The 18,069-nt window shown below is 44.1% G+C and overlaps 1 protein-coding gene across 1 annotated transcript; it reads left to right on the top strand.

Annotated features, from left to right (window-relative positions):
• The first annotated feature begins 1,380 nt into the window (after positions 1-1,380).
• On the top strand, positions 1,381-4,660 carry LOC118791476 (biorientation of chromosomes in cell division protein 1-like). Its single transcript, XM_036548845.1, has 4 exons — positions 1,381-1,653; positions 2,459-2,583; positions 3,067-3,266; positions 4,376-4,660. Exons 1-3 carry the CDS (start codon positions 1,516-1,518, stop codon positions 3,263-3,265), a joined length of 462 nt encoding a protein of 153 aa, XP_036404738.1. The 5' UTR covers positions 1,381-1,515; the 3' UTR covers position 3,266; positions 4,376-4,660.
• Positions 4,661-18,069: the final 13,409 nt, after the last annotated feature.

The following is an 18,069-nucleotide window of genomic DNA, read 5'->3' as shown; positions in this document are numbered from 1 at the left end:
CATTTTACCTGATAATTAATTGCAGAAAATTATACAAACTCCTTGGTTTCACCTGTTTGTTTCCATCTGAATGTGCTACTGTTTTGCCTCAGTGAAATCAACCATTGACAATACAGAATTGGCTGAGCTGTTCCTTCAGAGTGTGTGTTTGTGTGTGTGTGTGTGTGTGTGTGTGTGTGTGGGTGGGTGGGTGTGTAATACAGAGAGAGAGAGAGAGAGAGAGAAAAACAGACACAGAGAGAGCATTTGAGTAATCATTACATCATGAAAAGCTTGCTTTCCCAATGTCACATTTATCGAGCGCACAGTATACAATAGCAATGCCTACCTCTTGGACCATAATTGCCTCTGACACAACTTAGACCTCATTTAATCTCCTAGCACACAGTGTGGGCTAGTGCATTTACCATGCTGACTCGTTCATTTTCCATGCAATGTGAATCAACCGAGAAATGAGGTAAAGGCATTGCTAATAGGGTAAATGCAGAGCATTGTATTAGGGCCCGCCAGTGGAGCTTGATTACCAAACTTGGCTATGGATTATTCACAGAAAGACAAAGACGGAGGGAGGGAGAACTGGCCTTTCAGCACGTCTCTGTTTGGGCCCCTCCAAAACTCCTGAGTGCCATGTCGTCATCGTTAACAACAGTAACTGAGAACCAAAAGTCCTTGGCACTTTTACGTATGGCTCCGAGCCAGGCCTATGGTGCAACTGGTGAGCAGCAATTCCATTTTTCACTTTGTGCACAGGACACACTTAATTTCTGTAGTCAACATTCTAATGCTGATAAAAAATAATAGAACTTTTACAATATCACATCTTGATCCCATTTGAAATACTATCTAACAGTTCTGATTGAGGTTGTACCTACTGTAATAATATACGATAAGAATGTTAATTTTATCATTCATTATTGATGTGCAATTAATTTTCGGAGACTGTCAATATTTTTAATTTTCTAATTAGTATTTCTTTAACCTCTGTTATGTTAACAATGTTCAATGTAATGTTCGTGTTTGTCTCTTGATGTGCTACATGTAGGACCTAACTTGTGTTTCTGTCTTGTCCAGTTATTTCTTGAAAAATACATTCTCTGATCTCAGTGGGACCACCCCGGTAAATAAAGGGTAAATTAAAATTAAAACAAAAATACACCGATTTAGTAAATTATGGGAATCTCTGGATTACATTTAAATGTGAGTAAAAAAAGAAATGTATCGGCACATAATGTAACACTTACGTGGGAACTAAAACTTCTCACTGTCAGGTGACGGTTTCCTATCACAATATCTTTGGTAAAATTACATTCTCCGCATTTTGCAGTGCATTGTGGTACTTGTAGTGCAGTGTATGACAGCTTCCGTTTGCGCCGCAAGGATTCACTCTTGTCTGCAGGCATTGTTTCCATCTCCCATTGTTTGATCTTGACCCGGATCGTTGCTAGAGTACTTGCCCGTTTCGATACATAAACCCTCTCTTTGGTTAGCTTTTAGGTCGGACGGTGTAGTTTCGGGATGGCGGATGGGAGCAGCGGTGCGGTTAATCTGCCTCCCGGAGATCCGCAGCTAATAGGCCTGATCGTGGAGCATCTGAAGAACCGGGGCCTGTTCGACGAGTTTCGGAGAGACTGTCTGGGAGATGTGGACACAAAGGTAGCTAGCTGGCTAGCCTCTGGAGACGTGAGGTTTCCACCGATTATTTTGCACAGTGTGTGCTAACTCAGCTAGTGTTGTTGTACCCAGCTAGCGAGCTGTCAGGCGAGGAATGCAAAAAGCTAACCATTAGGTAATTCGGCTAGCTAGTGTCTGAACACAAAAAGTGAACACAAAAGTTACCTGAAATGTAGCTCCTCTAACCAGCATGCTACAGAGCTAAGTAGTGAGCTAGCTAGGTGGCTAAATAGCCAGCGTCTTGACCCAGCAGTTAGCAATAACTCTCTTGTGGAATATGGAATAGATTTCATGTTAGAATAGACAATGAGCGTTTGTTATGTTACTGTCTGTCCAGTTTGGCATCACCTGTCTGGCTTGTTTACTGACTGCCATTGTTAGTCCTGTTTGAAGGTTGGAAGGGTGTTTATTTTAACCGAAAAAATTATGTAAAGGTTTCTAATTTTATTTTCATTTGTGATTCTTTAGCATTACAAGTAACTAATCAGTTATATATATATATATATATATATATATATATATATATATATATATATATATATATATATAACTAACTCGTACCTTTTAATCATATGTGTGAAAACGGTGTTTCTCTTAGATGGTAAACGGAGGCCACTGGTGAATTGTGAATTAACAGGTGAATCAAACAGACAGTTGGAACAAAACACAATAAACCAGATTTCCTTGGACACCTGGTTGGCAAACGCAGGGTTAGCTAGTTGGTATATAAACGATCATGGTGTTGTCTACAGTCTTACTTGGCTGCATTCTTGCGTCTTGTCATCAGCCAGCCTATCAAAATCTGCGACAGAAGGTGGACAACTTTGTGTCCACTCACCTGAGCACTCAAGAGTGGAACCCATCTATCAACAAAAACCAGGTGCGCAATGGACTAAGGCAAAGCGTTGTGCAGTGAGTATGCAATTTGGTGTAATTTCGGTTGATAATAACCTAAGCAAACTATTCCGTTGATTTTGTGTTTTTCTAACGAGATTCAGTTCCTAGCTGTCCACACTGGTTAACACCCCTTATTTTGATTTTCAAATTCTCAGATGAAATTTCATGTATAAAGTCAGGGACCAGTGTTCTGAATTAACAGCATGTAAATACAGTTAGCTACTCATATTTTTTGAGCGGTAAAGTAAATAAATAGGGCTAATAATAGAGAAGAAGCTGTAAACGGCCTTGTATTCTTTGTGCTGTTGTGTCATCGGGGTGTGCACTGGTTGCATATGGCAGCAGTGGTCCAAAGGGGAGCACGTGGCCCGCGATCTCGCTGCTCTCCCTAATCCGGGCTGACAGCATGAGAGGCCTGCTTGTGCTCCCCTGCTCCGAGCCCTCTAATTGCCACTGCGTTGGGGGGGGTAACACAGTGCGCGTCTGTGTTCCGAGCAGGTCAGGCATGCTGGAGTCTGGCGTGGACAGAATCATCACTCAGGTGGTGGACCCCAAACTCAACCACATTTTCAGACCCCACATAGAGAGCGCCATTCATGATTTTTTGGCCGCCGAGAAGAGGGAGGAGGGAGTGCCAAAAGCGATGCCGGAGACCGAGCAGCGAGAGGCACCCTGCGCCGCGCCGAAAACGCCATGAGGTTCGAGCGCCCAGGGAGAAGGGGAGGGGGGGACCAGGGCGGTGTGAGACTGCGTATGTGTGTATGTGTGGGTATTGTGTACAGTCAGGGGCTGGCGGTTAGATTAGGTTATGTCAAGTCAAGTTGCCTCAATGGTGCTTATTGAAAGGTAGAAGGAGCTGGCCACACTGACAAAATGGAGATTCACTTGGACCAATGGCAGCCTTGGTCCCTGGACTATTAATGACATTATAAAAATATTCCTGAATATGACCTTAATTCAGAGGATCTACATGTCCTGAAGCCCTGCCCATAAACCCACTGGTATTAGAATCATGTGCAGCTGCTGGGAGAATTGTGGTCCTGGATCAGACGTTGCTGTTCTGCCCTTAGAACTGGAACATGAAGCGGTTCAGTGGAAACTCACTAATCTGATAAAAGGTTATGCATATTATTCAGACGTATGTATCATGGCCTGGAAGACAATGTGAACCAAGCACCAAAATGCTTCCTCTGCTGTTTTGCCAAGGTAGTTGCTAATTGTACACAAACTTGCCAGACAAACGGATGAAAATTTTACTGCGTTATGAAGTTTGGCTTGTCCTACACCGAGGTAATCTATCTTGGATGGGTATGCCCAGCCCAGCACAGTTTTAACTACATGAATCACATTTCCTGTCTCCTTACTGTATAAGCCCTTCAGTCTCAGATCCTGGATTGTTTAAAGTTTGCGCTCAGAAATGTGTTTTTATGACATAACTGCATTTTGTTTGATTATGATACTGGAATGTAACCCACGTATTTAAATGCAACTGTATCAAGGTTTAGCTCCTGGGACTGTAGGATAAGTTGGAATGTCGTGTAAGAGATGCAATGAATGCATGGCCAGGATTAGGCAGGACTGAAACCTGGTTTGGGATGCATTGTGGAGAAATGTACAATACAGGGCACCACTGTTGCAGCTTCTGGTTAAATTAGGCTTGGTTCCTGTGTAATGGTCTTTTCCAGAACGTGTATTGTGGTATCACAGTACCATATAAAAGCTGGCCGAAGGGGCACGCTCTGTTTTCATCCCCTCTAGATGCTGTTAAAGGGCCCCTATGCTGCAATACGTTTCCTCTCTCCCACAGCACCCGTTGGGCCAGGTGAAGATTGATACGGCAGCAGCTGATACTGCACAAGATGGCAGAGGGTGGGACTGCACTGCTGGTCATGTGTGAGATTACTGAAGCATCTCTGTACCTGGGGACAGTGTTGTGAAGACTGAAGAGGACACTCATGAATGTGTCTGCACAATTGAGTGTTTTTTTTTTTTTTTACATGTGGAGGGTAGCAGTTGTGCCTCTCAGAGTGATAGGTTCTAATGCCTTTTGTCTGTTTGATTGCACTGACTATAAAAAGGCAGCTAAAGTGTTTCCCTTTGTTTTCTGGGGGGGGGGGGGGGGGGGGGGGGGGGGTTGCACCAAAGCCTCTGTTTCCCTACATTTCTTTTTTAATGGAAGCCAAAAAGTAAAGCATTAGCCTTACTTTATTAATGAGTTGGTATTTTGCCTTCAGGTGATTTTTTTATTTGCTGTTGTGAAGCAGACTGAATGAAATGTTCGTGGCAGTAAGTTGGTTTAATAGAAAAAATTTGTTTTCAGTACAGCACGTACGAATAATCAAGTGCATAATCTATATTTGGTGCTCACCACTGACAGATCATGCTGGATTTCACAAGAGAAGCTCTCAAGTGTGGCAGCAGGAGTGTCCGTCCTGTATTGTAACTTTGTTTCTATGCATATACTTCTATTCAAGATTTTTGGATTATTGTGTGCAGTACATCAGTATTAAAAAGGATGTTTTTTTAACCTAAATCTTCATTTTTAGTAACTGACATAACAGGAACTGTTGTTCCTCCTACCTCAGTACCATGTTTAATACAGAGAAATTGTACAGTGTCACGTTTGATTTTTGTTTATTTGAATACTGGGTGAAATGAATTGAATATTGTAATTTTGACCTGAGTGATAAAATAAAATCAGAAATGCACAGACGTGTATATAGACTGTGTTAAAAGCATGAACGTGTTTCCGCTAAACATAAGCATTAACATACAGTATGAAGTCTTCCTTAATTTGTATTTTGAATTTTGAGGGTGGCCAACAAGTGTCTTACAACCCACATTTTAAATGATACACTCTCAGTAGCCAAGCATACCTACGCCAGGTAAAAAGGGAAAGTTTATGTTTTCCAAAGCTTTAATATCACACATTCACCCCCCGTGCGACATATTTCAGTCAGGACCTGTTGGGGTAAGAGAGAAGCGGTCTTATCTCCCTCATTCCTGTCGTCCCAGGATGTGGGGCCTAACTGTGCATTCCTGCCATAGCATGAAGGTCTGGGCTGAAGGGACTTGCAGAAGGTATTCTGTAAGTCCGCTCTTAAAGCCTGGTTGCCCTGGGCTGTTGGTGGAGGATTCTGGTGGGTCTTTCGCAAGCGTCTCCTTGGCTGTTTTGATGTACTACCCTTACAGCTTTTCAGTGTAGATGAAGCTTATCAAAATTATAATGTCAAAATCATTAAATCATTTTTTTCATGTATTTATGAAAAAAATGATCTAAAGAATTAGCTTGAGATGTAGCTGACAGTCGCATGCCTTAGCTTGGGGCATGATATATATAGTGCAGGGGTTACTAAACTTGTGATAGCTGAACATGAAGTTCCTCCGTTCTTTGTGTTATGAACTTCCCTTTATAGCATGTACAAATGGGCAATAATGACTAGTTTAGACTTCATTGGACTGGGTCAAACTAGAGTAATTCCTAGGAACAGGAACATGGTGTTACTGCAAAAGAGGGTGGTTTTTAGACAGGCAAGGCTTTGTAAATTATCCTGTGTGTTTTTATGACCTCCAGGAAAATGAATTATATTTTGAAAGACGGAAGCTTTTTTTGTATGTGGTCATTATAGATGTACAGAATGTCTAAATGAACTGCGCTATAAATATAAACTGAAAAGACAGTGAATACTGCAGATGCTCTCCATACACAGAACTCCCCAACCCCCATTCTTTGAATTTTATGTTTCTTGAAATGGATGCATAAATATGACATATTTTATGTTTTGCACATAAAACAGATTAGTGTTGAGGTCAAACCACGCCTTAGCAGTACAGAGGGTGAGATATTTCTACGCTCTGTTGATAGACATAGACTTTTCTGATTGTGTGCTGTGTGGCATTGTTTTTGTGTGCATGCATATTATTCCCCAGAGTGCTCTGAAAATTTACGGCTGTTTGGTATACTTGGTTTGTCCTCGTCGCCAAGGCGACGGTGGGGAGTGGTGCTGGTGGTGGGAGGTCTTGCCACGCCTCCATGCATCAGCGGGTTAATTGCACACAGACACCTGTGCTCAGGCTGTAATTCTCCATGGCAGAGGCTGGCTCGTGGAGCGGGGTGAGGTCTCGCCTTCAGGGCTGTTGCTGAGCTGGAACCCCCCCCCCGAGGGGATGGCCAAATTACAGCTCTTCCCAAACCCTGCCCGGTAAAGAGTTGCAGATTGACGTCACGACGGCGAAACTGGAACCGAGAGTAAAGAAGGCGAAGGTGCAGAGGCGACGCCCTCAATGCCGCCGGGGGGTGTTGATGCAGATCAGCACAATTTCACGGCACTAAGTATAGCTTTACTTTGATGTATGGAGCCATTTCACCTGGAAGTCTGTCATTTGAGAAGTTATTACAAAATGCGTATTAAGGCTCTCGGTGTTTTCGATGGCTCATGAGTCAGATTCAAATCTCTGTCTTGGGAAAGGGGGATGCATGAAGTAACATGCTCGAATCGCCCACAGAGCAACACCTTGCATCCGCTGTTACATTAACACAGCATCTTGCATGACCTGACGCTAACTTGTGGAACCGGCATACTCGATGCGCACTTTCAGATGAAGTTTTGGCCGCTGTGGGAGCGCGGTAGAAAGTACGGACACAGTGGAGTCCGTTTGGCCCGGAGGCATTGTCGTCCAGCCACCGTGTGCCACCATGTTCCCTGGAACAGCTGCAGCAGGGACTCTGTACCCGCACGTCCCCCAACATCTGGAACAAAGAGCAGGTTATGAAACCCGAGGCGGCTGCCAGAGAGCCGAGTCCGCTGACAGGCCCGCCGCGCATTCCTCGGGACCGGCTTTGGGCCGGTTCAGGGCTAGAAGCGGAGGGGGGGGCAGCGTTGTTTTTTCGTGTCCGTGTGGCATTTCTTGGGTACCCACTGAACACGTACCTGAGGCTTAGCTCCCAAAGACGCCACGATTCTTTCGGAGGGGGGGAAGGGCTCAGGCAGAGCTATGTGAAATATTCCCGGCAGGGACGGAGATTAATGTTTGCAGCACCATGTGCAACGTGCTAAGCGGCAGGCCCAGCGAAATGCCGGCTTATTGTTTAACTGGGCGCACCCCCGCTGGTTTTTACACTCTCATAAAGGGCACAAGGACTTTGCGGTTTAGCAGATGACTGCTTTATGTCCCCGGTTAGGCCAGAGTAACCTGTGCAATTGCAGTGATGTCTTTCCTTATGGCCATTTTCAGGATTGATATTACATTTTTGGATTTTGTGCCCTTTCCTTAACCATCCCAACTCTACTGTGCCAATGTAAGACACCTATTAAAACCATCCACACTATGGACTCAAAATAATGGGCAGATTCAGTGGTCTGACTGCCTCTGAGCCATTCTAATTCTACAGGAGAATGCATGTGAGAAATAACAGGGTAAGCACAACTGGTACACACACCATAGGTGTCATCACCCAATACTCAGAGATACTGAGCTTACCTAGCTTTTGGCCAGGATTTGTGATTTAGTCATCAGACAATCTCAGAGTTGAGCTCTAGTACTGCAGACCCCAAGGCTGTGTGAGTCGGTGTTGGCACTCCTGCAAACAGAATGTCAGTTAAGGTCCTCCTAAACGGTTGGCCCTTCCACTCACATATGCGATCTGGTACTCGCATACTATCCACAGTCCGATCTGATCAAACATTTGAAAAGGATACTGGGCTCCAGGAGAGTGATGTGCTGAACTGATAGGATGGCTCATTCCAGAAAGCAGCATTGTTAACAATCTGACTTCCTCACATGTGTCCAGCACTTCATGTCCCTCAGTTCAGCCTTTTCAGTTTTTTCATAGTGCAAAAAATTGTTTTACTCAAGAGGAGGGAGAAAATGATTTTTTAACCATTTTTTAACCATTTTTTAACGTTCCCAGCTGACAGTCTCCCTTGCTTTTTGAAATAATGCTGTATACTAATGAAATATACACATGTAAAATACATTACATTACATTCATTTAGCAGATGCTCTTATTCAGAGAGACTTCCAGCACAACAGAACAGATGTGTGTCCATTCAAGTTGAATGAGCAACAATGTCAGTCCAGGCAAACGACACTCCCAAACCAGTGAGTGTGAGCATAACTCTATCCAAGGATTACCACAAGTTAACTTGTGCAACCTGTCTAGACAAGGGAAGCCAAGTATACTACCATACATCCCAGTCACTAGATCATAGAATCCATATACACACATAGACTACTAAGTAAAATGTCATAATTGATCATTGGTATTGATGATTACCAGTACTAAGCCTAATTAATGAAGCAATCAGTAAGTCAAAGAAATACTTATGATACACCAAAGCAATAGATCTCACAAGAATGATTTAACATTGCTTGGTACATCTACCCAAACCAGCATTTCATTGTTGTTCTGTATTCTACAGTTCTGTTTAATTCTAATCTTTTATTTCCTTTTTTAAAGCTTCGCCCATGGGTTACACACACAGCTAATGTTCAGAGGTGAGACAATTTGTGTGAGAACAAAGAATGCATTATGACAGAGTGAGCCGAGCACATTGAAAGCCAAGTGCTGGACAATGAGAGACCACGAAGGGCCGAAGTTCAGCTAGGATTTGCCTCAGCATCCAGAAATCGTTTAAAAATGATTTCTTGCTGAGATGTGGGGATCGGAGCCCTCCAACGCAGCGCTACAAAAGCGCATACACGTGTAGTGAGAGAGGGGGGGAGAGGTGGCTGTGGTAAACCCTAGCGGCTGCTCCCAGGAGCATGGGAACTGCGTGGGATTCAGAATCGCAGTAAATGGCTCTGGGTTGTCATTTTGATTCTTTTCCAGATCTGCCTCTGTGACTGACACACAATTAGCCCAGTCTGGGTCATCTGCGGCCACTCAAGCGCCGCACAGGGCCAGCATCCCCAATCAGTTTGAGATTTCAGGTCGGGAGGGTTCAGGGAAACGGAACAGGCCACTCTGGGCATCTCCCGAGTCGTGCAGTGGCACATCGCTCCCTATGCAAATCAGACTCCGCCGCAGTCGATCCAGGAAAGTTTCTCTGTATGCAAATGTCTAAAAACAGGGTTGCGTGGCTCCGCTCGCTCCCTCCGGCTGTCATTGAGACAGGTGATTAAGGCCAGTCACGTTTCGGGTCTGTTTGCGATTCGGTTAAGCATAGTGATTATGTGCGGTGCTCTGGAATGAAAACGCGCTTTGGAGAGGAGCGGGGCAGGTAGCGGCAGACACGGTGAGGACAGACATCTGGAAGACTGGCACGCACTGGCTGCTCCCTTCGTTCGAGGCAGCTGCGCTCGCGATGTGTATTCCTCACGACGGAGGCAGAAATGAGGATGTCCTCGCTGGTATGATGCATCCTGTTTCGCATGCCTCCAAACCAGAGCTGCTGCTCGCTCCGAATATACAGCGAGTGAAGGCTGCTTCGCGGAGCTTCCAGTCCTGCTTGGGTCAGCGTGGCATCCCTGGGCACTCTTCTCTCTCACAATACCTCAAACCTACAATGTCATGCCAACCGGACTGAATGAGAACTCTACCTGACCCCCTCAACTACCTTGAGCTACCTTGGTTCACATGCAGCAGACCCTGCTGTGCAATCCCAACACACAAGGTGAAAATCGAAAATAGAAAAACCATGCAGGGCTACCTTCAGCCGAGGCTGAGCTGAAACCGCACGGTACATCCCTGCTCTAAATAAGCATGAGGGACATTATTAGATCTACCTGCTCTGGAAAAGCCTACAGCGAGCTCTATTAATATCTTCTAGGGTTAGTTCGATGGGATGGGGGGAGTATTCATATTTTTGACCACAGTTATTTAAAATGTTGCACCCTGGGATATGGATGGAATGCAACCACCAGGGGGCGAAATGAACCAATTTTGATATATTGTACCAGTACTCTCCTCTTTCCCTGCAGAACTAAATAGCGTCTTCGGTCCTATGTGTTACACCATATAGTTAGAACACAGCGTGGGCTCACGGGAAAATACAAAAATATGGTTTTAAAAATACACGTTAAACAGATATGCATTGAACAAACACCTAAGTAAAAATCAACACTTAAAGCATAATGTGATGCATTTCGCTTGGGTTTGAACTGATTGAATATTTAGGAATCAAATATATCATATGGTATAATATAGCAATATATATCTCTGACCCTTATAACTATGCCTACTGACCTACAAAATGTTGATGCGGCTTTCAGGGCTTAGTATTCTGAACCACAGCTTGGATGTTTTATACCTCTCATACTCACTGCTCCTTTTTATGCAAAATTGCAAAATTATTGACAATCAGAGTTACAAGCTACCGCGACAGAATGTATGTGGAAAAGGAGCTGAAGAAAGTAGTGACACAGCACATTTGGCCTCAGATATGCAGCAATTTATTCTGCGAGCCCTCGGAAAGAGCTGGTAATGTACTGTGAAATTATATGTTAACTGCATCTGAAGGCAAAAAAAAATGAAAAAAGAGAAAAAAGCTTAGCTGATATTACTTCTGGATATGTCTTCTGGACATTATAAAGCACCAGAGCATTAATAATGGGTGGATGGGTGGTTGGGGCAGTGGGGGTGGGGGTGGTGGGGGGGGGGGGGGAGAGAGAAGAAACACACCACTCTTCTCCAGCAGACAGCTGTGAACCAGGTCTCAGAGCTGTCTTCTCAAGCTCCACGCCACAACAGTCAAATCCAATTGCTCTGTGAAGCCTAACACGTCTGTTTAATCGCACAAAGATTTATCTGACACGTTAGCGGTGGGACTCATTACACACAGTGGCATACTGTGACCAGCCTCACGCCACACTCCGCAGTTCTGAAGTACACATGGGCAACATCTCTCCCTGTTACTTTTCCCTCGTTACTTTGTGTTCCGCATTAAAATTTCCAGCTCTCAAAACAACTTTGCCACCATCTTAAAAAGCAGCCTACCGGCCAGCCGCGTCACATGAGTTTAGTTAGTGGCTCATTATGTATGGATGTAACTCATCATCAGTGCTGATACATTTTTAATAAAGCATTATATTACGGGCATAACTGTGAGAGAAAAAGGGTGTGTACTGTAAAACAGGATCACTAAAACTATGGCTTCTCTTCAGCTGAACCACAATGTGCTGTATTTGTAGATTACGAATGTTACCTTTTTCATTAACGTTAACAGCTGCGAAATCCATGTCAAACAAACGTACCTCTTGATTGAATTTGCAACTCAACATTAGGGACAAAGCACTTTGCAGTTAGATTGAGTGGAGGCAGCAAAGACTGTGTACGTGAACTTTTCACCCCTCTATTTGGGGCGGTGACCCCATCATCTTGGAATAAAAATGGCAGGTGACAGGGGATATGGAAAGTGGAGCAGGACAATTACCTGCCGTTTCTGGGGCGGCCATCGCCGGCCTCGCTAATGGTTTGAGCTCGGGGAGCGTGTAGGGGCAAGCCTGCAAGCGGAAATGGAGGAAGCTGAGAGGAACACAGGTGTGCTGCGGAGACAGGTTGGGCCATGAGGGCTCAGAGGGTAGGATTACTGTTCGATGACTACCTGCCCTCAGGGAGGCTGGAGTCCAAGGGACTGCAAGAGCTATAATCTGCTCTGTGTGGACACATGTTTGTGCATCCTCACAAGCGCTCAGAAGTACCCACATTTTCATACTTAAAAACAAGCACATTCCCAAATCTTTTCATTTTGGGAGCTCTATAGATTCATACACTCCAGAGAGTGTTGAAAGAAAGAAAAAATAATTAACTCCAGGTAGGGTCAGAAGATTTCAACACTCGTTTTTAGAAATGACCAAAAAGGGGGAAAAAAAAAACCTTTTGAAAGTGAATCCAAAACAAACACATCAAATAAGGTCACGAAGCCCTGCTTCGATCACAAAAGTCTCATGCAACGTGTGGTTTTCTGCCAACGTGGTATCGATGGCCATGCGAAAGCTCAAGCGCGGAATTCCCCTTCAAAAGAAACATGGCGGAATGTGCACTTCTGCGCCTCAGATTTATCTTATGATGTGCGTGCGTGCGTGTGTACGTGCTCGCTGGTTTTAATTGGAACGCCTGGACACAAAAACAGCACCCTGTTTATTACTCAAAATAATATAGCTCATCACCACCTGGCCAGACTTTCTGGAGGACACATGAGTAAAACAGTCCACAATAAAGTCGTGGTGAGACAGGACTTAATTACTTACCCATTTATTTATTTATTTATTTATTTATTCATTTATGCGTTTAGCGAAGTGTTTGTTAAAGACCGCAGACAACAAAGCAAAGAGACATGCAGTCTCTTCAAATATGTATTTTTATCTCAGAGGTTTTTTTTAGTGCATCTATCATAATTATATGCATAGTTTGGCAAATTTCAGATGAAAAATAACTGCTAACAGCAGTGATTGCAAAAAAAAAAGAAGAGGAAAAAAACCCACCAGGAATGTTTTACAGAAATCAGATGTCACCCTTTTCCTGTTGGAACAAACGGGCTATTTAAAGGGCCTCGACACGATACAGACTGCTTTTTGGAGGAGATAAATATGGTAAAAATAGATCCCTGAGACTGTAACAAGCAAGTGCTTCAGCAGAAATGTTTTGCATTACATCACTGCCTGTGAGAGCAAGCTTCTGGATCTACTCTCCACTCTCTGAGCCAGCTATTATGGTTTGTACTAATGTTCTGGTTTTAGAATACGAACATTTGAGAGTTGTCATTTGCCTTCTCTTTTTTTCACTTTTTCTCAGTAATGTTTTGTTTTTCTGAAAAGCACAGGCATCAACAGAGAAAAGAGGCAGATTTAAGAGACCGAGAGAGACAGAGAGGAGAGAGACTGAGGAAGAAAAAAAGAGAAGACCGAGAAGCATGAGGAAAGCATGAGAAAAGTTTGGTCTTGTGTCAGTGATGTGTGTTGTATTCGTATTCTGCTGTTCTGAAGTTCTAATAAACGTAAAGTAGCGCTTGCACAGTCGGGGCTGTTGTGCGATGTTAGCGGTCGCATGATGTAGCGTCGTCTGTGTCGTTTGAGGGCGCTGGCAGGAGGGCTCAGCATCGGTTTTATATTAGCTCACCTTTCCACTTAAAGGAGAAATCTATTACGGAGTGAGCGATATTGCAGTGTGGATGGACAGCAATATTTTAAATAGGACATTAGCAAATACAAACGGAAAAAAATATTTGCAGTCAGATGTCAGTTTTGAGTCCACGGCTAGCGTTTGAAAGTTTGCTCGTGGGTAGATTTGCTGCTTAGACAAGTAGTGACTTGAGAGTCATGAACCGACAAAATTAATAAACTTGAGAGGGACTGTCAGTTTGAGAGCTGTGTGTCTTTGCCGATGTCAGATTGCCGCTTGTATGCACAGCTTGTATTTTCATGCTAACACTCATTGTTTCATCTCCCTGCCTGAAATGAGCTGATACACATGTGTGTAAGTGTACGCTGACAACTGCCAGTAGGCACACACAAACAAGCAGTCTCTGCAGGCACGGCTTCAGCGTTATGCGTGAGACAGAAAGGTGCAGATCTCACGAGCATGCCATGCCGGTTAGACAGAGAGGCAGAAGTGCAGGCAGCTTTGTGTCTCAAGATGTTTTTGCTCCACGTACAGCTGTTGTGGTAAACCACAGCCTTCCACTGGGCATGTTTCCCCTTATGCACTTATATGCCGAGAGCCTCCACACCTTCATCTGCGGACACCTCCCCTGACACCTGCATGCTTTCATCTGCAGATATGCCCCCTGATACCAGAGGACCTGTCCCTGCTACCTGCACACCTTCATCTACAGACATGCCCTTCCATGCCCTGGACACACCTGTGATACCTGCAGACCTTCCCCCCACACACCGATACTGCCGCATCTTTATCTGCAGATTCATCCCAAAAGTCAGCGCTTTCATCTGCATAAAAAAAACTGCTCATACCTGCTGACACGCCCTCGATACCTCCAGATGCAAACATGGCCCCAATGCCTACATGCCCACGGTACACGCGCCTCTTCATCTGCTGACATGCCCCTGCAGAGCTTCAGCTGAGACACTCCTCAGACACACCCCTCCCAAGATCTGACACTTACACTCTCTCCATGAATACACTTACAGGCATATATGTCTAACAATGTTTCCATTTGAACGCATCTGCCACGTTCCCACAGAGCATGCTGCAAGCTGGCAGTTTAGTATGTCTCTTCAGAGGTTGATATGTGTCAGTATCCATATATATTCACTGAGAACAAGTGCTAATCAGAGGAAGCCAGACAACAGCACAGCTCTTAAGAGCCATGACTCAGAAGCCCTCGGTCAACAACAACACTCGAAGTGGGCAAAATGTTAGGCCTCTCTGTGTAGGCACATTTGATGATATATTGCTGTTAGAGTGCCTTACACGTCCCTCCAGGTTATTGCATTGTGATGTGTTTTTATTTTGACATTCATGAGTAAATGGAGAAAGCGAGGCGCACAGAAGCTCTACTCATGCCTGGAGAGTCGGCCATACATTTCCAGGTTTTAAATGGCACGGGGGAACAGAAATGAATAGCCGGAAAAGAGTTCTCTCACACTGAAATCCCAGCGCAGCCACCGCAGCGCATAAACCAGGCTGCTTCAAAGCTTCCTACAGTTTGTGTTGAATGCCGTCCCAATGGTTTAAAATGCTTTCTCACCACACTCCACTGTCTCCAGACCAGCTCAGTCCCGGCATTCCGCACCACACGCTCCTCTCCAGCTCCTCATTCCAGAACCTGTGCCGCTGCCGGGCTCCCACGACAGAGCAGCCCGCGGGCCTCGACCGAGACCCTGAGGCATCGCCCCGGTTTCCCCGTTCACGCCTTTGCCTTGTCTGCAGAGAAGCTTCACACCTCAATCCCGCCGGTCTAATCTCCATGGTGCAAAATTGGTCTAATTAACAGCATGCTTTCACGCACAGGTGACCAGCATTTTAACACAACCTCAAACATTTCATATTGCTCACTGTTAGAGGGCAGGTCTTCATTGGTAACAACCACCACGTTTGTTTCAGCACATTGAGATCAGTGTTCACAATGAAATCCAGGCTAATCGCATTCTTTCTTTTTCGCTTTGTTGTGACAGCAGAAGTCTAGTCTTTCTATGTGGAGAACATGGAAATATTTTGGACCAGAAATTGATCCCTAAAGACATTTATACATTCAAGGAAATTAAGCTCTTTTCTGATCTCATTTCTTGTGCTGGTGCTGATGTCTTTGGAGCATTCAATTTAGAGGAATCAATAAAAATGATTATACACGCAGGGAACATTTTACTGCAACTGGAACTACTGTCATGATAATCCTTACTCTCCCCGAATCTCCTCCCACATATGGGTCCTCAGAGCTATACCTCATCCAGTCCCTTTCCAGAACTCATGACATGGGTTAATCAGATAAGCATCACTTAATGAGTATGGCCATGATGTAACATGCATTGTGTCAAATGATTTCAACTTTTCAGCTGCGTTTATCACATTTTCTGCCAGTCCGATGAGCAAGGGTTGGTTCGTTCGGATTGGTTTACTCTCAAATGGCCGCATTTGTATTGACCTCCTCGGAGGGCGCACCAATGAGCCGTCTCCATTTTGTGTCTTTCAGCCGGATAACTAAACGGCTGACTAAACAAGTGAGAGCAATGAGAGAGATGCGTTCTGGTGTGGTTCTTGGATGGCCCTCCTGCATACCACGCACAAATTATTTTGTTAAGTTTTTAGAAATATTTGAGGCAATAGGTGACGGTAATTTCTAGCTGAATGGGAGCTAGCTGTTCTTTTACGGGATGACATCTGCAGTTCTCTTGAAGTAAATTGGCAGAAATGGAAGCTGTCGTTTATCCTAACGGCACCGAAAATGACATTAGATTAATATTTGTCTTGCTGTGGTTTCCAAAAGCAGAAACTCCAATTTTCCTCAAATGCTAATAACGTTTTTTTTTTTTTTCACATGGACCCAAAGAAAATTACATTGCCATTTTTCATTTAGTTTCTGTTCTTTTTAGAAGCAGTTATTCTACTTTTTTTATCTGAGTTTAAGGTCACTGCTTTACAGACCACAAATGGTTTCTTTAGTGCTAACTTCAGTACTTTACTGTTATATCATTGACACAGAACATGTTTTCTTAATCCATAATTATGCTGTAATTGCACAGCAGCTGCAATAACTCAATTATTGCTGCACTCACTATGTTATTAGAAAAACACATTACCTAAACCTTCAGCTTTTGGGTATTCAAATAATAGAAATCACAGGTTCAATTACCCTGAACGTGTTAATTCCTAATCATTTTCTGACAGCTGTGAGGGCCATTGGAGGCATTCTAGGCTAAATACCGTGGAATGATGAATCATTTTATTTTTTGACAAAGACATTCATATTTTTTCACAATGGCATGTTATTTACCATGGTTCTATTTATGGTTTTGTTTATAAGTATATTATAAACAACACACTTGTTAAAAAATGGTAACAAAAGCCTTCAGATCTTTCACATTATGTATCTTCATTTCTGCATAGTTGCTCTTGCTGCATTACTGGGATGTTCACGCTGTGATGGGAAATTATAGTTTCATGGATGTACGTGTGTGTATTTAGCATTGTATACATGTGTATTGATGTGGTGGGCAGTCATTTCAGGCTCAGAGCAGAGGTTACCTGAGGTAAAGGTTGTTGTATTGTGTAACAGAATTCCACTTGAAGTTGAGGCTGGGTTGCATCCCTCTAAGCCGGATGTCCACGTTTGAACTGCGCCCCCTCAGCACTAAATCACCCCCAACCAAAGACACACACACACACACTCCCACAAAGGCTGTGCGACAATCACATTCCACTGGTGCTCTGGCCTGTGTCAAAACAACTCACTTGGGTATTCAGATGCAGTCATGAGCTGAAGAATCATTCACAAAATCCCATTGACTCACTCCTGTTCCGCGAAATTCAGCCAAGGACCGTGGAGGTGGTGCTATGGTGCACATGGGGGGGGGTACGCATCGCCCACAGCACAACGAAATACCACACATGTTTGTCGTCTCAGTTTTACAGGCGAACAATATCTGTAACCGGATTTTGGGTCATCATTTACACCCCCGGCTGATTTACAACCACCAGTAGGGACAGAACTATCAAAACAGTCATAAATTACACAGAGGCCAAATCTGGGGAATACCTGAAGCTGCGGAGGACCTGGTTGGGAAGCAGAGTGCTCATTTTTCAGAGAAACTTTGAAACTTTGAATTGTTTGCTTGGCCTTAGGTGTGAAGTAGCCTGAACAGTTCCCTAAAGTGCCTTGCAATATGAGAGAGGAGATTAATAACTTGCAGAGTTTGAAGTCAGGCCTAAAAGTACGAGCGGTGGAAAGAAGAGCAAAGGTTCAGTGCATCCGCACTGGAAACAAAACAGATTGCTGTCAGTCTTCGGAGCACTAGAACTGGTAAAAATACAGATAAGTGTCAGGCTTTAGAGCATAGGTTAGATAAAGAATACGATACGATATGAGTTAGTCTTTCGGATGCCAC

This window comes from Megalops cyprinoides, chromosome 16, assembly GCF_013368585.1.
Source record: "Megalops cyprinoides isolate fMegCyp1 chromosome 16, fMegCyp1.pri, whole genome shotgun sequence".
Taxonomy (NCBI): Eukaryota; Metazoa; Chordata; class Actinopteri; order Elopiformes; family Megalopidae; genus Megalops; species Megalops cyprinoides.
This window is presented reverse-complemented; position numbering and strand designations above follow the sequence as displayed.

Excerpts from the sequence above, each read along its gene's own strand:
- LOC118791476 (XM_036548845.1), top strand. The coding sequence starts at position 1,516 with ATGGCGGATGGGAGCAGCGGTGCGGTTAATCTGCCTCCCGGAGATCCG. Across the intron at positions 1,654-2,458 it reads TGGGAGATGTGGACACAAAG|CCAGCCTATCAAAATCTGCG; the intron begins GTAGCTAGCTGG and ends TCTTGTCATCAG. Across the intron at positions 2,584-3,066 it reads CTAAGGCAAAGCGTTGTGCA|GTCAGGCATGCTGGAGTCTG; the intron begins GTGAGTATGCAA and ends TGTTCCGAGCAG.